Here is a 25,011-nt window from a genome sequence, read left to right on the forward strand (position 1 = left end):
GCCAGGAAATGGAGAAAAGTCTTCTCTGCTAGGTCATTAATGCGTGTGTGTCCTTGCGTGTGTGTGTGTCCTTGCATGTGTGTGTGTGTGTGTGTGCAGATGTGTGTGTTTATGTGGATGTGTGTAAGGTATGTGTGTTGGTGTGTTTATGTGCATGTGCATAAGGTATGTGTGTTGGTGTGTATATGTGCGTGTGTGTGATGTGTGTGTTAAGTCAATCAGGCGAGTTGAGCTGGGTTTGGGTTCTGTTGCTATGGTTGCCTTCAGTCCACTGGTAGCTTCACATTCCTCTGGCAGAATCTTGCGCTTTGGGTGGGGTTTGGTTTGGCAGAAGATTTTTCTCAGTGTTTCTGCTCTACTTTCAGTTTTAAGTGTTTCTTGTGTGTCAGAATGTCAGAGCGGCTCTCTTCTGGCTCCTGCCCTCTCAATCCTAGAACGCTGGATCTTGCAAGCCTGGGCATGGGGAATAGAGAAGGTTCTGAGGCCCAGCCTCAGTCTTAGGTGGACTTTGTGTCTCTGTGTCTCGAGATGGATTTTCTTGGTGGCCCTGCCCCTCTCCCATTTGAAGTAGATCTTTGATGATCTGGGCCCAGGAGAGTTTCTGCCCCTGCCCTGGGAATAGAGGGTAGTTTCTCCCCACTGCATCCCAGAGGTTCTTCCCTGTGCCCTGCGGTTGGCAGGGCTGGCTGTCCTTCCCCCAGCAGCACAAGGACTTTGTTCCTTGGGGAGAAAGGTCCAGGCAGGGCTTCGTGCCCTTGCACAGTGGTGGCCACTCACTTCTCCAGCTGTGCAGAGTGGTTCTCTCCAGCCTCCTGCCTGCCCCCAGTCCTTCTTCTGTACCTGCTGGGCATCCAGGGAGAAGAGGCCGAGATGGGAACAAACTTCCTCGGTGTGCAGCTGCCAGCAGTCTATGCTCTCACTCCAGCCTACACCAGCCTTTAGAAATCCATCAAAAGCTTTTGCTGAATGCTTCTTACCTGTTGAGCTCATGCTCTGCCACCTGCGAGATGACGCTCATGTCCCATTTCTCCTTAGACCTATCTTCCCCTAGATTTTGGGCAGGGTGATTTCCTTGAACCTCAGCTCTCTGATGGGTTCAAGAAAAGTTAAGATTTTGTAGATTACCTGGCTTTTTCTCATGATGGGAGTGATGTTCTTTCCAGCCTTTTATATCCCAGGAGGAAAAGCTTGTGGTTTTCATTCTCATGGTTGAGGACAGCTGCTCCACCTCAGCTTAGCATTTCCACATTCCAGCCAGAAAGGTGAAGGTCAGAAGCCTTCACGAAGAGCAAAGGTCAAAAGGAGTTTGCCTTTTCAAAATGTCTTCTCAGAAGCCTATTCAAGAGACTTCTGCCTGTCTCTCATTGCATGTAGGTCACATGGCCACCCCTAACTGAAAGGGAAGTAACCTTTTTACCTGTGCATATTGGCACCCAAATATATTTGCAATTCTTCATACAGAGAAAGAAGAGAACAGATTTGGGTAGTCAATTAGCAATGTCCTCTGTGCATATTCTTGCTGAAAACATTCCTTACCAACTAAGCAGTTTCTTACACTTTCATCCTTGCTCTCATTGCCCTTGAAAACTGGATAAAAGCTGTCGACCTTCTCCCCCCCCAAAATTCACATATGCAGATTCAAAATGTGCACGTGGGCCGGGCACGGTGGCTCACGCCTGTAATCCTAGCACTTTGGAAGGCTGAGGTGGGCGGATCACCTGAGGTCAGGAGTTCGAGACCAGCCTGGCAAATATGGTGAAACCCCACCTCTACTAAAAATACAAAAAATTAGCCAGGCATGGTGGTGGGTGCCTGTAATCCCAGCTACTTGGGAGGTTGAGGCAGGAGAATCGCTTGAGCTCTGGAGGTGGAGGTTGCAGTGAGCGGAGATCATGCCACTGCACTCCAGCCTGGGTGACAGTGTGAGACTCTGTCTCCAAAAAAAAAAAAAAAGTGCTTGTGATCCAGAGCATTTCCTGATCCCTGAAGTCTATCCGTGAATGCCTTTGGGATCCTTGGTGATACAGGAGCTAAAAAGAAATGATTTAGGCGGTTAGTGAGGGTACGGGAGTCCTTGGTAAGGTTTCCTTTTAATAAGAAAGCAGCCTCCAAGTCATTTCTTTTCTAACAAAAAGCATCCTGAAAAATCGAGCTGTCAGTGCAGATAAGAAAGCCTGAAGCCTGCATAGGTGAATGCTGGCAGCTGTGCCAATAGAAAAGGGAAACCCGGAAGCCAGGTATGTTCAACATGGAGGTTCCTGCTTCCCTTTTCTTTGTCGCCATGTGTGCGGGCATCACGGTGCCAGCCAGGTAAAGACCCCATTTGCATAATAAAAGATTAGAGTGGGATAGCCAGCCTCTTCCGGGCTATGTAAATGACACATCTGGTCCAACCAATCCACTACGCCCTATGTAAATCAACACCGCCTCCTCAAGCTCGTCTATAAAACCAAACACATCTTACCCCACACCCGGAAACCCGCTGGGTCCCCCTTCCTTTACACAAGGAAGCGCTCTTCTTTCTTTCGCCTATTAAACTTTCTGCTCTTAAACCTACTCCTTGTGTGTCTTTGATTTCCTTAGCAGGAGACAACAAACCCCGGGGATTTCCCCAGACAAACGACGCTGCTTCATTGGGACTAACCTACGCGAGTGTCTCATTTTTGGTTCTCCGAGAGCAGAGCCCAGTGCCAACACTCACGTGTGAGCAGTGCTTTAGAGTGTGAGTCCAGGGGGCCAAAGTGGGGGATGGGGGCAACAGACACAGAAGTGGGGAAGCGGCAATGCAGGGAAATACTACTGTGTTGCAACCGCGATGGTTGGAGGGAGAAAAGCGGGTTTGTCCACTGGATCCTGCACTTCATGGGCTCGAGTCCCTCATGTTTCTGGGTGCTTATGCCTGAGGCTGCAGGGCTTCCCTGGGCCTCCCATCTGCTGAGTTAGAGACCCCAGGGTGGAGCACGCTCTGGCTTCTGAGGGCATCACCATCAGGAGCAAAGCTGGTGGAAGCCAGTGTGGAGCTGATCATCCTACTGGTAGGTGGATAAGAAGTAGAGCAGAGAAGATTTAAAGAGGTGAATGAAAGGGGCCCCGTACACAGGCCCTCTTGATTATGTTGTTGATACTCTCCAGCCTCAGCCCCTGCCACTTTCCCTACTTGTGCCTACTCTTCATTGAATGTATAATTAATTGTGTTTTCTCAAATCTGTGTCACTGACCAGGACTCTTAATGACCAGGGACAGAAACCAAGCTCAAACTTGCTTGAGCCTAACATAAATTTCTCGGTGCCTGTCAGGGAATGCTGGCTTTAGGTCTTGTAGGACCCAAGGGCTTAGCTGACAGCATCAGGTTTTCTCTTGACCTTCTCCAAGGGTAGGCGGCTAGAGTCTCTATGTTTGCTTGTTATCTTCAGCTCTGTGTAATTCTTTTCTTTGTTGTGGGAAAAATGGGCATCACTAGCCTTGATTGAAGACCATTCTGGATTTGCAACTGCAGTGGCGGAGGGAGTCTTTTCTTTCCTATGCTCAATCTATTGATCCCGGGGAAGACACTGATTGGTTCTGAGTGGGTCACATGTACACCTTTGGGCCCTTCACAGTGCCTGTGGTATGGAGGAGCTGCAAGTGTTCCCACTGGGTGACAAGTCCCCCGCAACACCTGAAGCTTCTGACAGTCCCATCTGAGCTCACAGGTCGGTGGAGGAAACGTCCTTCAAAAGGAAAGCCAACAGGACCCGGAGGGGAGGCCAGGCCGGTAGAAACAACACACACCCACGGTCCATGGCATGCTGCATCGGAGCTTTAGCCCATTCCATAGCTTCTTTCAGAATGTCCCATCCCTTAACCACTCAGAGAAAGAATTCCCGAACTCCTTCACGTGACTTCCTCAGTGAATTCAACCCCAGGCTTCTAACACCGTTCATTTCCATGTACGTTGCGTGCTGCACACCCCTCCTAGCACACTGCTTACGAACTGCTGCTCCGCCTTCCTTATCTACACAGGAGTAAACGTGACGGACACACAACTCTTGCTGCCTCTCACAAATATGCCGGCGTATGGGAGGGTCTGAGCTAGAGGGAGGTGCACCTTGGAGTGGTGTGAATCAGGCATCAGGAACTCCTGTGCTCACAGCTTGTCCAGCTCTCCCTCAGCATTTGGGCCACTCCACAGAATTCTTTGTTCAGGCCCGATCTGTCCTCCTGGGACATCTGAGCTGCTCAGCACCAGGAAACACGCTCTGTTGTGCACAGGGCATCAGCTTTGCAAATAATCCAGTTACGTTCCCATTGGCAGCTGGTGTCACACTTTATGTCCCTGTAAAATTTTGATTGGAGCCTAATCACAATGTAAGGTCTCATTTTTAATGTTTAATTAGCATCCTCCTGGTAAAGTCTGATATATTTTACCAAAGCGTAGCAATGTTTTTCATTCCTTAAGTAAAGCACACAGGCACGTGGCCCAGAACTATGACTTGAATGTTGAATGTGAGGCTGCCTGCCGGGCACTCCCCACCCAAGCATAGAAAGAAAAGAAAATCGGGCCAGGCGTGGTGGCTCTCACCTGTAATCCCAGCACTTTGGGAGGCTGAGGTGGGTGGATCACGAGGTCAGGAGTTCGAGACCAGCCTGGCCAACATGGTGAAACTCCACCTCTACTAAAAATACAAAAAAATTAGCCGGGCGTGGTGGCGGGTGCCTGTAATCCTAGCTACTCAGGAGGCTGAGGCAGGAGAATTGCTTGAACCTGGGAGTTCAGTGAGGTTGCGGTGAGCTGAGATCGTGCCACTGCACTCCAGCCTGGGCAACAGAATGAGACTCCATCTCAAAATAAAGAAAGAAATACAATAAAATCTTGGGTTCCTTGAAGGGGAATTCCAGCCACCTAGCTAGCCCTGAGAAATGTATGAGCAACTTGAGAAGCAAGAAGGTAATAGTGGCGAGAAAAAATAGTCAAGAGAGTTAGAGTCAGGAATTCATTGCTTCCCTATAGAAACTAAAGACAACATCGTAACAAACGACCCGGAGTTGTTTTTCAGAACCTGGACCCCCACCAAATGGATCTGTTGACTTACAGACCTCAGATATGGGGGAGCGGAGAGCTGAACTCCACCACCGTTCTTGGTTCTTTGTTTTTTGAGACAGAGTCTCACTCTGTTGCCCAGGCTGGAGTGCAGTGGCTCAATCTCAGCTCACTGCAACCTCTGCCTCCTGGGTTCAAGTGATTCTCTTGCCTCAGCCTCCCGAGTAGCCTCCCGAGTACAGGTATGTGCCACCACACCCGGCTAATTTTTGTATTTTTAGTAGAGATGGGGTTTTGCCATGTTGGCCAGGCTGGTCTCGAACCCCTGACCTCAGGTGATCCACATGCCTCGGCCTCCCAAATTGTTGGGATCCACCCCTCTGGGCCCACCACTGTTCTTTGTTCTAAATTTCTTCCTGAGGGGCCTGGAGGAGGTCATGCCCACAGGCCAGAGCTAACATTCTTTTTTGTTGATCTCAAATTTTTTGACAAAGCCTTGCCTTCTTAACCAATCACAAATCAGAAAACCTCTGAATCTACCTATCCGACCTATGGGCCTCCAGTTCCAGATGTCCTAGCTTTTTGGGTCAAACCAATGTGCAGCCTGCAGGTATTATTCATGTGGCACTTAGCCTGTAACCTCTGCCTCTCCACCTTGAAAAACCCTCCCCCATCAGCCATCGGGGAGTTCAGGTCTGAAGTGTGAGCTGCCAGGTTCTGCTCACCTGGCGCCCTGCTCCCTGCTCTAAATGCCTCACTCCCTCTCGCTGCAATCCCGACGTCCATGTTTGGCTTTGCTGCGGGAGGGCAGAGCCAGGCTGGGTTCGGTGACAAATGCTGAGTACTCACCAAGTACCAAGCCCTGTTCTCGGGGCTGGGGTACAGAGCAAACAAGCAGAAAGAAGTTCTCTGCTCTCATGGGGCCTACGCCTCAGTGGGGAGAGACTGACAATAAATGAAATAAACGTCTAAGATATGAAGTACATTGGATCGTGGTTAGTGGGATCCAGAAAATACAGCAGGGGAGGGCTTTAGGGAGAGGGAGACCTGCTGTCAAGGTGATGTTTGGAACCGAACACCCCGACGTTTGGGTGCCGAACACCCCGACATTTGGATGCCGAACACCCCGACGTTTGGATGATGGAATGAGACGCACAGAGATATCAGAGGTGCTTGGTTCCAGGCCCACGGACCACTCAAGGCCCTGTCTCAAATCTCCAGGCTTTAGGGCACGCTGCTTTACACGGAGGCAGGCTCTTCATCTGGGCCTCTGAACAAGGCCTGAGACAGGATGCAGGTAAATAGCACGAGGCACGAGACTGTAGTCCGGGATGGAGAGTCGGAGTGAGTCTGTGGATGAGTGCAGATGCCTGCAGGGCAAGCTCTGCTGAATTGCTTTTCTATCTAGTTTTTATTACAGTCATTGAATCGGCGTGTCTCCCGTTATCTGATGACAGTTTTATGATTAAAAGAAACCATGCTGGCTTTGTTCAGTCATGGAGATGGGAAAGGTCCGCATATTCAGCAATCTGTTGAATTCTTCCAGGTTAAAACTGGGGCTGAGAAAAACCTGTAACTGCCTGTCCCTCCCTTCACCTCTTCCAGCGAGAGGCAGTGGGGAACTGGAGAGCTGATGAAATGGCAGAGATAAAGGTTGTAAATTAGTTTCCCCTGAAGCCGACCAGCCTGAGCAACAGGATAAAGGTCGTTATTACAGACAGCCCCGGGCCTTTGGAGTTCACAGTTTCTCCAGTGCTAGGAGATGGAACTCTCTGGAACCCTTCTCCAGCTCCACAGAGAGGCTCAGGCTATCAGAGGATCTGAGCGGTTGTAGGCTGCAGGCACAAGTTAAAAATAATCACCTAACGTTTTGACAGCACTTTCTTTTTTTCTATCCCACAGAGATTGGAAGTCATTTTCTTATCCTCTTTAGGAAGTATGTTGGATTCAGGATTCTTAATTCCCATTTAAAGTCAGGACAATTGAGATAACTGTATCAGCTAACATTTACTGGGTGTTATGTTATACTTGCTAATAATAATCATAGCTAACATTTACTGAGTGATAATTTTTCTTAATAAAAAATAGCAGCATTTATTGAGTGCCACATATTTTCCAAGTACTGCCTGCAGAGCCTTGGATCTGTCCTCTGATTTATTGTTACAGCCCCGAGGACGAGGAACTATTAACCCCCATTTTGTGGATGAGGAATTCGAAAACAAAGAGATCAAGTAATTTGCCTAGGAGCACAGCTGGTGAATGTTGGAGAAAGTATGAAGCGGTAAATATTACTTAAATCACATAGCAAATATAGCTGTGACTGCAGTTATAGGGTGTGTGTCTCTGTGTGTACACGTGTATTTGGAGTAGATCGGATAAACTTTGGTCTTGGGTAAACTGAGGCATGTCTGGCGAAGGGGCTGACTCTTTTCTATCACATTGAGAACATCTTCCTGGTGCTGGGGTGGGGGGATATGCAGTGTGGTATAATTGCACGGCGTACCTTGTGATTAATTCCGTAGCTTTCACTGACGTCTGAAAGGATTAGAGAGAAAAATGTGGTCAACGCTTAATATGGAGGGCACAGTGGGTGTGACGGTTTTTCTTTTCCATCCCTCTGTCAACTTCATTCTTTTTTGGGGGCAAACAAGACTCAGATCTAAACAGAGTTTATGGTTTGTTTTGCATTTTGTATTTATTAATATTTATGCTGACTTTGAAAGTGCTGACCAGAAGGCATCAGTAACACACACACGCGCACACACACACACACACACACACACACACCACATACCATGTCTGTTTGGTTTGATTCTGAGCCTGAGATCCTGAAAATATTTCAGCTGTTGTTAAGAGGCTGGAGTTAGGACCCAGGAAGGACACAGCAGTGGGGATATAAATAGAGAAGGAGAACAGAACAAAGTTTGAGGAGAGAGACTTACATCACTCACTCCCCCTCCACCCAGAGAGCAGGACGGAGGTGTGAACTTGAGCCAGACCAGAAGGAGCTCGAGAGCGGCCGCAGGACAAGCCTGAGGAGCAGGCGGGTGCTCCAGGGAAAAACCACGCACAAAACCTTCTTCAGAGAAAAGGGAAGCTCCAAACCTGACTGAGACAAACGGAGGCTCTTGAAATAAAAAGAAAATACCGCAGGACAAACAGCCTCCCGTCCCCAAGCACAGGTCGCAGCCACAGTGGTGACCTGGGATTGCTTTCCCAGGACTGCGAGTCGGGTCTGGGTTTCTCCTCCACAGCTGCTCTGGTCATCGCAACGTGTTTATTGATCACTGAAGCATCTCAAGTTTTGAGACAAGGAAGAAACACCCATTAGGTCTCCAAGACAGCTGCGTTTCACAAACTTTAAGGAGACAGAACTTTTTCTCCCCTGGAACCTGTGAAAATGTCCCTTTCCCAAGGAAGTGAAGGTTAAGAGGTCCCGTTCTCACAGACCCTCAGGAATTTCTCTTGGCTCCGAGCTTTGACTTCCGAGAGAGCCATGGAAAAGCTGCTGCGGCTGTGCCGCTGGTACTCCTGGCTGCTGCTATTTTATTACAGCTTTCAGGTGATGTCCCAAAGTGGCCAGGGTGGCGACGGGCTTGGTTTCTCCGGAGGCTTTCCCTGAGCGTGTCTCACACTGTGGTCTTTTGTGTGCAGGTGCGTGGCGTCTACTCCAGATCGCAGGACCATCCAGGTAAGAGTGTTTCCTTCTCACTCTGAGCTCCGCCCTCCCCCCGCCTAGTGCAGGTATCCCAGGAACAGCCCACTTGTTCATCTCTGAGGCATCGGCGAATGGCCCTTGTTGGGCTCCTGGTCCCCGACCTCACTGCCTCACCACACACTCTGACCCTGGGCAGCTCCGCTACCCCTCACTGGCTGAGCGGTGGACGGAGAAGCGGTTCTGGGCCCCTTGAGCTGGGTCATATGAGACATTGTGATTAAGGAAATATGATCTCCTTCACTTGAATGTCTTCTGTCTCTTTCTTTCTCTCTTTCTTTCTTTCTTTCTTTCTTTCTTTCTTTCTTTCTTTCTTTCTTTCTTTCTTTCTTTCTCTCTCTCTTTCTTTCTTTCTCTCTTTCTTTCTCTCTTTCTTCCTTTTTTTTTTTTTTCTCTTTTTGAGTTGGAGTCTTGCTCTGTTGCCCAGGCTGGAGTGCAGTGTCCCCAACCTCTGCCTCCCGGGTTCAAGCAATTCTCCTGCCTCAGCCTCCTGAGTAGCTGGGATCACAGGTGTGCACCACTACACCCAGCTATTTTTTTTTTGTATTTTTGGTAGAGACAGGGTTTCACCATGTTGGCCAGGCTGGTCTCGAACTCCTGATTTCAGGTGATCTACCCGCCTTGGCCTCCCAGAGTGCTGGGATTACAGATGTGAGCCACCACGCCCATCTCACATCTTCAGGGCAGATTCACTGGCGGGGACTTGGAGCTCTGGCCCATAGCAGGGTCTCGGGACCTCCAGCTTCACAGTGCTGACCAGCTTATCCTGGAGCAGCCCATGAGTGGGACTCAGGATAGACGGCCACCCTTGTTCCAGCCCCAGAGCCACATTCCTTTGGCCACTGTGACACCCAACCAGGAAGCATCAGGATGGGGCTTCTCTCGGGAAGACAGGGAGGCACACACCCTTTGCTGTTAAGAGTGTGGGCACACGTTCCGGTCAGCCAGGGGCAGGGATGGGAAGATGAGGCTTTCTGGGAGCAGCGGGCAGTCACTGGGCTGTTGCTCCCTGCTGGAGGTTGCAGGAGGTGGGGAGGAGACCCTGCTAGTGACTGAACCTCTTCTGGGAAGCCTGTTGTGAGTACAGCCTCTGCCCCAGCCCCACCAGATCTTGACTGGGCACCCCCCTGAGTGCTATTGTATGGCCCTGCCTGTCTCTGATGGGAAATCAGCCTTTTTAAAAAAATTATTTTTGTTTTTATTTTTTGAGACAAAGTCTCATGCTGTCACCCAGGCTAGAGTTGAGTGGTGAGATCTCAGTCTCGGCTCTCTGCTACCTCTGCCTCCCGGGTTCAAGCGATTCTTGTGCCTCAGCCTCCCAAGCAGCTGGGATTACAGGCCCGCGCCACCACACCCGGCTAATTTTTGTATTTTTGGTAGACACAAGGTTTTGCCATGTTGGCCAGGCTGGTCTCGATCTCCCGACCTTGGGTGATCCAACCACCTCGGCCTCCCAAAATGTTGGGATTACAGATGTGAGCCACTGCGCCTGGCTGGGAACCAGCCTTTAATGATCAACCACAAATGGACTCAGGCCAGCACTGTGGGCAGGTCCCAGGGCGATGCCCAGGCCTCCAGGGAGAGCACCTTTCCTGGGTGGAGCACCAGGAGCCTGCTGGGGTCCAGGGGCTGTGCCTTCAGCCTCTGTCTCCTTTCTGGCTGCCCGGCAGCCCCAAGCCAGGATGTTCCAGCCATCGTCGCCTCGCCACCACCTCCATGCACCAACTCGGGGGTGGGGACGCTGCCACTTCTCTTTCATCCACATGCATAGGGAACTCCTTTTAAAAAGGTGTAGAAGCTGTGAGTTTCCACACATTCCCCTCTCCTCAGCCAAATCGCTGAATGAAACAAGGGCTCCTGTGGCTTGGGAATGAATAAACATGCCCAGCGCTGCGTTAAAGAGAGGACGTGTCCACCTTGGACACCTTGCTTCTTGTGAATGCAGGCCTCCGGGCTTGGGCTGGGCTCCAGTAGGGGAGAGGACTGAGAGGAGGGGAGAGGTAGCCTCTCGAACTGCAGGGCGGTCAGGCAGAGCTGCGCACCCGGCTCCTGCAGCAGGCAGGTGGCCCCCGAGGCCCCAGCATGGCCCTCACTGCTGCTCAGTGTTGGAGAAAAGCTGTGCGGGTTCTCCCCGGACTTCTGCTTATGATACAGAGCCCACATGCATCCTCACACATGTACATGTGTCCACATGCCCCCATGCCACATGTCTACATGTGTCAACATATGCCCACATGCACCAACACAAATCACACACATCCACGCATGGTGACACATATGCATACACACACACCAGATGTCTACATGTGTCAACATATGGCCACATGTGCCAACACACATCACATGTCCACACACATCCCTACACATCAAACATGTTGACACATGCATACACATGCAAAAGCATCCACACATATGCACTCATCTGCATGCATCATGTGTCTACATGCATCCACACGAGTGTCCACACAATTCACATGTGTAGACACACATGCACACATATACACATCCATGCACACACCCACACCCACATGTGCCAACACATATCTACATGCATCAACATACATCTATTTACACATGTTCACACATGTCCACACATATCCACGTGTCTACATACATGACCACACACAGTCACAGACTACACACATCCACATGCATCCACACACATCCATACATTTCTACACACATGCATACACATGTGCACACATTCACACAAGTCCATGTGTCTACACACATCTGCACGTGCTTGCACATCTCTACACACATGCACATACATACACACATACTCACACACGTACACCCCACACATGTCCACACACACTCATATGCATGCACGTGTCCACACACATCTTCACATACACGTATGCACACACATACACCCTCACACATTCACACACATCCCACATCCACACACATGTACACCCATTTACACAGCTCACATATCCACACACGTACACATATGTACACACATGTACACACACATGCACACATGCACTTGCATTCTTGTACCTAAACTTGAAGGAGCAGTTTGAACTCAGTCTTTGTTCCATATAGAAGCTTTGTTCTTCCAAGTCTGGATTTAGGGATGAAGGCACTGTCTTAGAGAAACGATGGCCATGCTGATGACAGTAGAAAGGGATGGAAGGGCGTGGTGACCCGGCGTCTGTGTGGGAAAGCACGGTGAAGGTGGCCATGCCTCCTGAGCTCTTGAAACCAGAAGGTTTCTCTCTTCTCAGCTTTCCAGGTTCTAGCAGTCCCTCTTTTTCTCCTCGTCCTTCCTCGTCCTCCTCTCACTGCAAATTGTTTTTGACCTTTTCCTCTTTTCTCTTCCTTCCTCCTCCTTTTTAGAATAATGGTGAAGGTGAACACATTTGCTGAATGCTTAGGTGTCCTCCATGAACAAAACATCCTGCTGCCTGCCTTCCTTCCCTTCCTTCTCTCCCCTTCCTCCTCACTGTTCCCCTCCTCCCCTCCTCCCCTTCTCCTGCCTTCTCTCTCACTTTGTTTCCTATCTCATTTTCTTTTTTCCATTTTCCTCCCTCATTTCCTTCCCTCCCTCCCCCTCTCCCTCCATCCTATCCAATCCTTTCTTTTTTTTGAGACAGACTCTTGCTCTGTTGCCCAGGCTGGAATGCAATGGCGTGATCTCAGCTCACTGCAACCTCCGTCCGCTGGGTTCCAGTGATTCTCCTACCTCAGTCTCCCGAGTAGCTGGGATTACAGGCACCCGCCACCAAGGCTGGCTAATTTTTGTATTTTTAGTAGAGACGGGGTTTCACCATGTTGGCCAGGCTGGTCTCAAACTCCTGACCTCAGGTGATCCGCCTGCCTCGGCCCCCCAAAGTGCTGGGATTACAGGCGTGAGCCAACACACACAGCCCCAGTCCTTTCTTTTTGTCTTCTCTTCCCACATCTCAGACTCTGCTCACCTCGTTTCCTGCTGAAAAGCCCCATCCCTGGCTGTCTGTGTGAACCAGAATCTAGGGGTCTCCTTCATGTTCCAGCTTCCATCCTTGAGGCTCGCCTGCCCCCGGGGAGCTCTGGTAGAGGAAGCCTGGCCCTGGCGTGTCTCCTCAGGAGCGCTCATGATGGGCACGGGCGCCACAAACACACCAACAGAAACAACCTGTTTCCATCGCAAGAGAACAGCTTCTTAACATGTAGCATTTCATCATTCTCAGTAAACTATCGCAAGAACAAAAAACCAAACACCGCATATTCTCACTCATAGGTGGGAATTGAACAATGAGAACACATGGACACAGGAAGGGGAACATCACACTTCGGGGACTGTTGTGGGGTGGGGGGAGCGGGGAGGGATAGCACTGGGAGATGTACCTGATGCTAGATGACGAGTTAGTGGGTGCAGCGCACCAGCATGGTACATGTATACATATGTAACTTACCTGCACATTGCGCACACGTACCGTAAAACCTAAAGTATAATAATAATAATAATTTTAAAAAAATAAAATGAAAAAAAAGAAAATTTCAGTTATACAGGAGAAATAAGTTCTGGAGGTCTATTGTACAGCATGGTGACTATAATTAATAATAATGTATAATATACTTAAAAATTGTTAAGAGAGTAGATTTCAAATGTTTTTATCACAAATAAGTATGTGAAATGATGGATATGTTAACTTGATTTAATCATTCTACAAGGTAGATATATATCAAAACATCAAGATGTATGCCATAAATATATACATTTTTGCATTTGTCAACTTAAAAAATGAACCAAACTAAAATAAAACGTGCTTATTAAACCATCAAATAAAAAAAAAAAGAGTGCTAAACAGCTATGAAAACCGGCCAGTTTGTCTGCACATTGGGCCTTTCAATGATTTTACATCATCCTCGCAAGAGCCCTGTGGTTGTGTCATGCCCTCGCACCGCAGGTGGAGAAGCGTGTCTTTCAGACAGACCAAGCGATTTGCTCAAGCTCACAGGGCTCAGAAGACACAGTATTAAGCCCAAGAAGCTCACAGCATGAGGAGAATTAGGGCAGACAGACACAGACAGAGATTCTTGGAAAACAGCAGTCGAGTGGTCAGTACCGGGACATAGGTTCGCTCAGGTGCTAGGGGAGCCTTAAGGAGGAGTCTCCAGTATAGAGCGAGAGTCTGATCTTCCAAAGGCCAGCCTACTTTCCACCACAACCACACCAAACTGTATTATTTTGTTAAAGGTTCTCCCAACTATTAAGCATTTCTTGTTTTCTGATTCTGGCACTCAGCACTGTGCCTTATGCGTAGGAGGCACACAATAAATATTTGTTGGGCTGGCGCAGTGGCTCATGCCTGGAATCCCAGCACTTTGGGAGGCTGAGCCAGGAGGATCACTTGAGCCCAGGAATTCAAGACCAACCTGGGCAACATAGTGAGACCCCATCTTTATAAAAAATAAACATTTAGCTGAGCATGGTGGTGCATGCCTCTAGTCCCAGCTACTTGGGAGGCTGAGGTGGGAGGATCACCTGAGTCCAGAAGTTTGAGGCTGCAGCGAACCATGATCACACCACTGCACTCCAGCCTTGGTGACAGAGTGAGACCCTGTCTCAAAAAATATCTATGTATTTATTGACTTGTCTATGCACAGTCATTGAAGATTTGCTAGTCATCTGGTAAACCGCATCAATAAAGCTAGCCAACCAGCGTGCATTCGGCTCACAGGTGGCTGTTTTGGCTTGTATTACCTGGTTTGCCTGTCTACACTGGCAGAGGTAGCCAGATATTTGCCAGATCTTTAGGTCTACCATGTAGAGAGGTGTTTCGTTTTGTAAGTAATTGCCAAACAACTTGAAATCATTTTAAGCCTTTGCATACTCTGTGCTTATCTGTGACCGTAGATTGTCATTCTGGAGGCATTATAGAATGTCATAGTTAAGGGACCATAGGGACTATTGAGCCACCTTCTCACTTTACAGGGAAGCCAGGAGGTAGGTTTGGAGAGGGAAATCCAGGGTCGGCAGAGTCCGGGCCCCTCCCCACATCTGGAAGCTTTTCCAGGGCCCCAGGCTGCCCGATTTCTTGCCTCTGCTCCCCAGGGGACAGCCTTATGAAGCTGTGATGGTTGATTAATCTGAATCCATAAACGGCACTGGCCAATAAATTGCAGGCCATTCTTAAAAAGTTTATAAGCATGCCATTTGATAGATGACATTTGTAATGAGGAAAAGGGAACTTAAAACAAACCCAAAGCATGTCATTACCCAGCAGTTTCCTGGTCCCGGGGCACATGGCACAGCTGGCTCCAACCGTTTCCAGAAGTTTGGGGCGGCTCACGTCACCCGCTCTATTTAGGGGTCTGGGAGGCCAAGCAGATAATTACAGTAATTATCATTCCTTAGATCTCCATCATGCCTTGGAGTTTCTAAAGAACTGTCAGAACCGCTGGATTCTTCTTCTTCGTAGTATTTATAATAGAATTTTAAAAAAACAATGTTTATATCTGATTGAAGAAATGGAAATTTGGCAAATAGAAATTTTCTAAATACTAGAATTATACAGATAATTACATTCTATGTTTATTCATTTTTTATTTATTTTTGCATTTTATCATTCATTCTACCTGTATAGTTAGTTTTTAAATTGCTAACATTAAAAATTTGGGAGATTTCAAATGCAAAAATCTCTCTCTCTCTCTCTCTCTCACACACACACACACACACCCCCCCACACCTCCCGGGCCCCTTGTCTTAGACATGGAAGATGCAATGTAAATAGAACATTCAAGGAACAGAGTCTGATATAGGAGACAACACACAAATATACTAACAAAAAATCCCAAACAATAGTAAATGCCATGAGAAAACCAAAGAAGGACCTGAAAGAAAGAGTGGATGGTGGTGGCGATGAAGGGGTGGCATGAGGGGAGAGTCCTGTGAACTGAGGCCTGAATCAGGATCAGCTACACAAAACGCGGGGAACAGCATTCTGGGCAGTGGGAACAGTATTCCAGGCAGTGGGAACAGCATTCCAGGTAGTGGGAACAGCAGGCAAAGTTGTGCAGGAAAAACGAGCTCCATGTGTTGGAGGCCAAGGAGGATGCAGCCACGAAGCCAGCCCGACCATCGGCAGGGGCCGGCGTTCCTCTGTGTGGTATAGATTACAGCTGGACCAAGTCAGTGCAACACTGAAGATTATTTCCCTACAGGAAACCAAGGGATAAAGGTTTCCATGGACTCACACAAGGAATAAGTAACAGGGAAGGGAGAAGAATAGGGAAATCTGGAAGAAAAATGGAAAAGGAAAAATTAAAGGTTTTATTAACTTGTTTTGAGTATTAATACTCTGTCTTTCATCTCTCTCTTATGTCTGTCTCTGACACACACACACACACACACACACACACCCCAAACTTAATAAAACATTACATATGGATGATAAATTAATTCTGAAGAACTGTGGTGATGTGGGCTGAAAATACCCCTTTTTCTCTCTGCCCTTTCCTCTCTCTCTCTCTCTCTCGTTCTTTGTCTTCATCCCCCACCCTCCCCATTTTCTCTCTGGCTGTATCCCCTGCTACTTGTTTTTCAGGCTGGGGTTGTTTTGGAGTCCTCAAATGGGCCATGGTTTTGCTTGGCTGGCTGACCTGCCTAAGAAGACTTTTAGTCTTTAGAAGAGTTTGGTGAAAATCAAGGTGGTTGCAGAGCTAGGTGGTCCCATGCCACCTTCTCGATGGGAAAAGCACCACAGAGTGCCTTTTTCCTGAAAGAATGAGACTTTCTTGCTCTGATGAAACTTGTAGGACTATGAGTTATTTTACTCCTTGAGTTGGAAAAGAAACCTGTGGGCTGAATTCAGCCCATCCCATTAGCACCACACAATGTTTTATTTTTAAAAATTGCTAACATTAAAATTTTGATAGATTTTGCTTTAAAAAAATCTAGATTTCTGACTCCACTTTAAAAAATGAAGACCCGACAATTCTGGGCAAAGCTTCCTGCAGAGCCGCAAAGCTTCCTGCAGAGCCGTAATGCTTCGGCATCAGGAGGCGCTACTTAATTTAGACAGGACACAGTTTTCTGCATCGCCTCCGCCTCTCCTGCCCTACGACTCCAGTGGTACCAGCTGATGGTTTCCAGCATCTGCTCTGAAGAGTCTGGCCTGTGCCTTCCAGCTTGTTAACTACCTTGGATGCCATCCCTGGACTCTGTCCAGTCACTTCTCAGGACTCGCCGGCCCCTGAGGGTGTCACAGCTTGCAGCCCCTTCATTGCTTGTTTCCAGTCAGTGTTGCTAGTTGCAAAACATCTGTGGCAACTGAGGTGTTTTACACTTGTGTGAAGTGCAATGGTGTGGAGAGAAGGCAGTGTTCTGGCCTCAACCCCGCTCTTCTCATCACTGGCCACCTATGAACCCTGGCTGGCTTTGGGGTGAACGAGACACCATCACTTTACTCTGTCAGCCTTTCTGCCAGGACTGATTGTGGCCATTTGTAAATGGAAAGAATGGGAAGGGCTTTATCGTCCACAGGGTTTATTTTATAAAGATGAGGATTCTGAAGACACATCTGTTCTTTGTATAACAGATGTTATTTCCTTTTACAATTTTTTTTCCCAGATGACTTGAATAACAAGTCAATGAGGTTTTGTCCTCTTCAAAATGAACATCCTAGATTTTAGGGGGAAAAAAGCACAGTAGGAATGAAAATGAATATTTTTGATTTTTGCATTTCAGATTCTTCATATTGCATTACAATAGTAGAACTATCCCCACTGGAAATCAACTGAAGTCAGGCCTTACTTTCTAACATGCTAGTTTATCTAGATAGGGCTGTTTTATTTAGAGAGTAACAAGACACTTAAGTTATTGTTTAGATACTTCTCTTTAGCTCATATTACAGAGCTAACTTTGTTCTTGGCTTACATTTTGAACTTGTGTACATAAAACTGGAGGGACAGATACAAACTGAAAAGTGGAACCAAGCAACGGGACACGTGTGGATGTTGGGCGCCCTGTGGACAAAAATTCAGATATGAGATGGGGTGCGTCAGTTCTTATCTGAAAATTGTGGTATGCCCATAACTACCTATGGCACTTCAATTGTGAAAGCAAGCCTTAAAATATTTCTAAAGGAATACAGATTGAAAAATTCAAATAGAGGCCGGGTGCGGTAGCTCACACCTGTAATCCCAGCACTTTGGGAGGCCGAGGCGGGCGGATCATGAGGTCAGGAGATCGAAACCATCCTGGCTAACACGGTGAAACCCCGTCTCTACTACAAATACAAAAAATTAGCCGGGCGTGGTGGCGGGCGCCTGTAGTCCCAGCTACTCGGGAGGCTGAGGCAGGAGAATGGCGTAAACCCGGGAGGCGGAGCTTGCAGTGAGCGGAGATTGTGCCACTGCACTCCAACCTGGGCGACAGAGCGAGACTCCGTCTCAAAAAAAAAAAAAAAAAAAAGAAGAAAGAAAAATTCAAATAAAACAGGAAGATAATGCAATGTAAATCTTCTTCTTACACCTTGCACTCAGCTTTTCGATTTCTTCACTCCCAAAACAGCAGTATTGGTTTCTGCGGTATCTCTCCAGACATCTCTCTCTCTTCTTCTCTCTCCTCTTCTCTTCTCCATCCCTGCCCTGAACCAACTATATTTTACACAAATAGCTCATAGTGTACACATTTTTATCACCTTAATTTTTAAAAACTAGACAATATCAATGAAAGAATATGCCATCTCAGTGCATTTATGAACCTTAGTATTCGTCCCAGCTGTATTCCAGTCCAGAGTGTAGATGTGCTATATTTATTTAGCCAGCGCTCTGTAGATGAGCATTTAGGCTTTTCTCAGGTTTCTGATACGATTAAAAAATTCTGCAACTAACAAGCCTTGCATAGAGGTCTTTGATCATATGTATGAGTGTATCTCTAGAATAAATTCCTAGGGGTGGAATTACTAGATCAAAGGGAATGTACACTTAAAATTGGGATAGATATTGCCAAATTGCCCTTCAGAAGGGGTGTACTGATTTGAACTCCCATCAGAAATGTGGTGGAAGTTGCCAGCTTAGTATAGCTAACTTTGCTTGCCAGTCTGATGGGTGAACTCTGATAGGCTCATTGTTGTTTAATATACTTCTTAAATTTATGAGCAAGGTTGGGCATCATTTGATATATTTATACACAATTTTTATTTCTTTTTCATTGAACTATTTGATTATCTCCTTTGCCTCAATATTCGGTTGGTTCTTTTTAATAGTAGGAGTTTTACTAATATGATACGTTTAATACCTCTAAAAAGAAATCAGTACCTTTTTCTGTAATATGTATTATATAAACAACACTCCTCGGTTTGATTTTGCTTGATTTTTTTTTTCTGCACAGAAATTTTAAAAAGGTATGTTGTCAAATGTATAGCCTGTTTTCTGCAGAAGCTTTTGTGTTTTGTTTTATTTTATTACATGTAAATTTTGATCTATCTGGAAATTGTTCTGGTATAAAGAGTGAGGTTGGGATCTTAATTTTTTCCAGGTGGTGAACTGGTTCCAATGTCTTTGTTGAATAATATTTCTCCTCTAATTGAAAAGACCAGCTTTGGGGCCAGGCACGTTGGCTCACACCTGTAATCCCAGCATTTTGGGAGGCCGAGGCAGGTGGATCACCTGAGGTCAGGAGTTCGAGACCAGCCTGGCCAACATGGTGAAACTCCGTCTCTACTAAAAATACAAAAATTAGCCGGGCATGGTGGTGGGTGCCTGTAATCCCAGCTAACTTGGGAGGCTGAGGCAGGAGAATTGCTTGAACCCAGGAGGCGGAGGTTGCAGTGAGCCGAGATTGCGCCATTGCACTCCAGCCTGGGCGACAAGAGCAAAACTCTATCTCCAAAAATAAATAAGTAAATAAAAAATAAAAGACCCCCTTTATCACAAACTAAATTTCCATATGTACTTAGGCATCTTTGTGGATTTTTCTCCCACTGAACTGTCTATCCGTGTGTAACAATCAGCCATCTTTATTGTAGTTTTATGTTGTGTGCCTTATCACTGTGTGAATCTTCTCTCTTTATCCTCTTCTGTTTCTTCTCCAGATTTTCTTGCTTATTTTTTATATAAACTCCATAATCAGATATCTCCCCCACAAAATTCTCTCAGCATTTTTACACAAATTTCCTAATACTCATAGTTTAAAGTATAGTTTAAGACATTGAGTCGGCTTTTCCAAGAATAGGTTGAATCCTTCATACATTCAAGGGTTCTTTCACATCCCTCAGAATTATTATTTTTTGCTTTCTTCATGAAAATCTTGTACAATTCTTATTCTTGTGTTCATAAATATTTTCTTTTTGTTGGCTGCACTTAGGAGAACTCTTCTTTTTTTGTAGCATTATTGTTGGAATACAGAAAAGCAATTGACATTTGTATATTAAATTTGTACAAGCCTCCTTGCTAAATTCTTTTATTGTTTGTAATAGTGTTTCACTTACGAAATTCTTTTCTTATTTGTAATCGTTTTCCACTTTGGTTATCAGGCATACATCATTTGAAAATAGTGATCTTATTATCTCCTCTTTAAAAAGTTTTTTTTTTTTAAAAACAAGGACTAACATAGAGACTATTAGTCTGTCCTTTTCTATGATCTAGCAGTCACTTTGGGCAGTTGATTATTGTTTAGTCATCTGAACCATTATTTCCACTTGTGGGAATGAATCCCAGAGGACTAATCCCAGAGAAGACTAAAATGGTATGCATAAAGCCACTCATGTCAGCGCCACCTGTATGAATAAGGATGGAAGCTATTGATTGTTCATTAGCAGAAGAATGGTTAAACCTGTTATGGGGCAGCCACTCAAGAGACTGTTACCGAAACTCAATTATGAGGGCTAGATAGAAACAAAGAAATAATTCATATAGCATTCAATGAGAAGAGCAAAATAGAAAACAACATACCTGCATAAAGTTATGTTTACTCAAAGTACAAGGATCATGAAGGAAATCTCGAATTGAGTAATGCTTCGTGTGGAGGAAGCATAGAGGGAAAATAGAATGACCAGGATTAAATTGAGAAAGACTTACTCTGTGAGTATTGTGTCTACAACGAGCTGGCAGTGTGATTTTGTGCAAGACTTTCATTTCCTGTCTTTACAAATAGGCTAAGAATTCAATTCTCTTATAGATTATTGTTAGCATGAAATGAGGAAGTGCTTGTTAAGGACCTCAGTGTCTGGCATACATTCATGTTAGTTTTCTCCTCTTTTAAAATGATTTTACCCTTATTTTTTTCTATAGTGTGATTGCATTAGATATTAACTCTAAAACAATGGTAAATAACAGCGGGATATGGAACATTCTTATCTTTTCCTGACATGAATGGGCAAGCTTCTAGTGTGTCACCAGTAAACGCAGTGGCTTCTGTTTTCATGCAACAAGAGGCATCTATTCCTATTTACCCTGTTTTGTCCAGTTAAGGAATTATTTACCAACTTCTAATTTAAGAGTTTCTTTTTCTAACCAAGAGTGTGTGTTGAATTTTATTAAATAAGCTTTCAGTATCTCCCATAGCCATGTGATCCTTTTACTCTTCCCCCATAATGTGTGTGCTAAGCGGTTCTTACCGTTTAGTTCTTTCCTCCCTAATGATGATTTAAAACTTTTATTCTTTTTTCCCCAAGGATTTCAGGTGTTGGCGTCTGCTTCCCATTACTGGCCGCTGGAGAATGTGGATGGGATCCATGAACTTCAGGATACAACTGGAGGTAGAGACACGGGTGCTGACAGTGGCTGGCCCGGGAATCCCAGGGCCACTGGGGGACATGGGTGCTGAGAGTGGCTGTGGGCCCGGGAATCCCAGGGCCATCAGGACACACGGGTGCTGAGAGTGGCTGTGGGCGCGGGAATCCCAGGGCCATCAGGAGACACGGGTGCTGAGAGTGGCTGTGGGCCCGGGAATCCCAGGGCCACTGGGGGACATGGGTGCTGAGAGTGGCTGTGGGCGCGGGAATCCCAGGGCCATCAGGAGACACGGGTGCTGAGAGTGGCTGTGGGCCCGGGAATCCCAGGGCCATCAGGAGACACGGGTGCTGAGAGTGGCTGTGGGCGCGGGAATCCCAGGGCCATCGGGGGAGCAGATGTGGACAGAATCTGCTTTGAAGCCAGGGTGATAGAGATGAACAAATACTTGTGTAACTTCCCGTAATAGTTATTTCAAAGCTTTTTTTTTTTTTTTTTTTTTTTTTTTTTTTTGTAGAGATGGGGTCTCACTATGTTGCCAGGCTGGTCTCAAGCTCCTGGCCTCAGCAATCCTCTGGCCTTGGCCTCCCAAAGTGCTGGAATTACAGGTGTGAGCCACCGTGCCAGGCCACAAAGCATTTTACTAGAATTTTTATAGAGAGAGCTATTACATATTGAATGGGAGAATTTCTGATTCAAAATATGATTAAAATGTGCATTTTCCCCAACAATCTTGAAACAGAAGCTGGCCTGAGGATGTCTCTATGTGCAAGTCAGGCGTCTGTTTTCTAGGCTGAGTGGACTGGCATCGTCTGCACGCTGGCCACAGCAGGGGCCTATTTGAAGCAGATGTCAAAGGTCATGCCAACTAAGACCAACTCACATGTTTGAAGGGCCCCCGTTTCATTCAGCAAATGCATTCCCATCTATCAATCAGCTTCTCCACACATCAGCTCCATTTGAAAAGACTAAGCATCGCCTAAGACGTTTCCAATGAGACCCACTTCCAAATAGTCTCTGTTTGAGTTACTTCAGACATTTGTTGGTAGGAGAAACCTCACATCTTCCTGGGTATTTTTTTTTTCCCTTTCTAATAAGGATTTTTTAAAAACCGTAAGCTTTGTATGACTTAGGACGGTTTTCCATTTTTATTTTTATTTACCGATTGCTCTTGATCATGTCAGATGGCTGACATGGACGGCGAGGGTTTACTGTACAGCAATCCTAGCACGTGCTTTCGTCGTCCCTGTTCTGGTTCCGTGGGAGGCGTTTTAGTTTATTGCCAGTGACTGTGATTTCCACATTGACACACTGGCATTTTCCTTACTCCTGTGATTTAATGTGTTGCTGGACATCACCGCTGAAGCTTCTGAAATGTTTCCTTAAAATTTGCAAACTGAGAACCATCAGTGCTGCCTCTGTTGCTGGTGTTCTTAGAGCGGGGCGCAGTTGAGGAGGAGCACGCACTCCGTGAAGGGCACCTGCGCGGGTGCCACGCACTCCCTGCCCAGCATCGCTCTCATCCACCTGCCTGTAGGGCAGCAATATGGCCACATTTGGAAACCACCCTACAGCCAGATGTCTTTTCCAAAGGGTCGGCCTGGCAGGGCTGAGAAAGCCCTTGTGCAAGTTTGTTTCACGACTGGCTCGGGTTCAAACAAACCACGTTCCCTTGTTGGCATCTAGTTTTCTTTTTTCAAGGCCTTTATTTTAAAGCATGGAAAGGGGGTCATTTCACCAAGTGGAAATGCCTTCTTGAAACAGCTCACTGTTCCAGGACCCAGCAACTAAAATGCTAGGAGTTTTTTCAAACAAAAGCTTGAATAACTGTCAGTGTCTTTCTCTCTTCACCCCTATACCTGAACTCATTGTGGTGGCTTAAATCAGTAACTCTTGGTGCTTTGAAACCTTTACCGATGAAAAATTACACAGATGTAATTACACAGATACAGTTACACACTGTGGCTGAATTTTGTTCCCTGAATGTATTGACTTCCAGTAAAGCACTAATATATCCGTGTTTGTCCTGGAACACTGCAATGTGGAAGGTTTCTCCACACTTCCCTACTGGATGCATTCTCTAGGTTGTAATGCTATGCTGGCATATTTCAATTGATTACAGGCTTCTTAAGGGAGAGAAGAAAAGAATAGACCCCATCAGCACATTTTGCTGCTGGGGACAGGCGAATGGCTTTGGCAAGCCTTTTGAGGATGTGCGGCTTTGTCGTTTGTTGCCGAACTCTCCGTCGTTTTGTCCATTTGTCGTCATCTCACGCAGTCATTTTCATGCAGAGTGTCTGTCTCATCAGTTCTTGTGACATCATAACCATTCATCCTTTTGTTGAGCCTGTGTTATAAGTGGCCAAGTTCAATTTCATATCTCTCAACTAAGTATCCGCATAGGTGTTGGAGCCAGAAAATTAGAACTATCGCTTGTGGCCAAATTCAGCAGCCATCACGCCCTGGCGTGGGAACTGAGTGGGGCCATTGGAGTGGCCGAGCTGCTGACCAAAGTAAACAAGGGTGGTGGAGGCTGGGGGACGTGAGGTCTGAAGAGAAAGTCCAGGGTGCTCTTGGATGAAAGAGCCCCTCCTGGTGCCTGCTGCAGGTTGAGAGATATGTTGGTCCCATTTGTCTTTTGTCTCACTCACTTGCTGTGCTTTTTCTTTTTGTTGTTTCACCCAGCATCCCGAACCCACAAGCTCACTGTGCTTCCTTCCCGTAATGCTACCTTTGTGTATTCCAATGACTCTGCCTACTCAAATCTCTCTGCAACCGTAGGTGAGCATTTATGTACTTTTGTTCTTCGTTCTGTCAAGTTTGGATCTACGATGAATTCTAAGGCCAATTCTGTTTGGTAGTATCTGAATTCACTATGTCTTGGCTAGCAAGTGAGCAAATGTCCCAGTCAAGAGAGCAGATCCAAGGTGATAAAAAATAACCACTAGGGTTAAGTCTAAAGGAAGATTGCAATACATTAGAACAGGGGTCCCCAGTCCCTGGGCCACAGACTGGCAGCAATCTGTAGCCTGTTAGGAACTGGGCTGCACAGAGGGAGGTGAGTGGTGGGTGAGTGAGTGAAGCTTCATCTGTATTTACAGCTGCTCCCTATCGCTCACATTACCGCCCGAGCTCCACCTCCTGTCAGATCAGCAGCAGCATTAAATTCTCTTGGGAGCACAAACCCTACTGTGAACTGCACACGTGAGGGATCTGGGTTGCACGCTCCTTATGAGAATCTAATGCCCGATGATCTGTCACTGTCTCCCGTCACCCCCAGAGGGGGCCGTCTAGTTGCAGGAAAATAAGCTCAGGGCTCCCCCTGATTCTACATGATGGTGAGTTGTATAATTATTTCATAACATATTATAATATAATAATAATAGAAATAAAGTGCACAATAAATGTAATGCACTTGAATCATCCCAAAACCAACCTTTCCAACCCATCCATGGAAAAATCGTCTTCCATGAAACCGGTCCCTGGTGCCAAAAACGCTGGGGACCACCGCATTAGAAGGTATATATATTCTTTCAAGTTTCCAGGATCTTCTAAGCCAACTGCTTGTTTTCAGAACAAAACAGACCCAAGATGAGACCTTTTCTAA

General features: G+C 46.5%; 1 protein-coding gene across 8 annotated transcripts in view; it reads left to right on the plus strand.

Annotated features, from left to right (window-relative positions):
* The first annotated feature begins 7,205 nt into the window (after positions 1-7,205).
* ADGRD1 (adhesion G protein-coupled receptor D1) overlaps positions 7,206-25,011 on the plus strand; it is a 188,396-nt gene continuing 170,590 nt past the window's right edge. For 2 of the 8 annotated variants that reach the window (XM_063646829.1, XM_063646826.1), the window contains exons 1-4: positions 7,965-8,582; positions 8,675-8,711; positions 21,347-21,430; positions 24,090-24,185. In XM_063646829.1, the coding sequence (XP_063502899.1) occupies positions 8,517-8,582; positions 8,675-8,711; positions 21,347-21,430; positions 24,090-24,185 (283 nt within the window). In that variant the 5' untranslated portion in view covers positions 7,965-8,516. Of the gene's footprint in view, positions 7,302-7,885; positions 8,583-8,674; positions 8,712-21,346; positions 21,431-24,089; positions 24,186-25,011 lie in introns of those variants that run through there. The other 6 variants (XM_054444291.2, XM_063646830.1, XM_063646825.1 and 3 more) reach the window with 5 other exon arrangements.

Source organism: Pongo pygmaeus, chromosome 10 (genome assembly GCF_028885625.2).
Source record: "Pongo pygmaeus isolate AG05252 chromosome 10, NHGRI_mPonPyg2-v2.0_pri, whole genome shotgun sequence".
Taxonomy (NCBI): domain Eukaryota; kingdom Metazoa; phylum Chordata; class Mammalia; order Primates; family Hominidae; genus Pongo; species Pongo pygmaeus.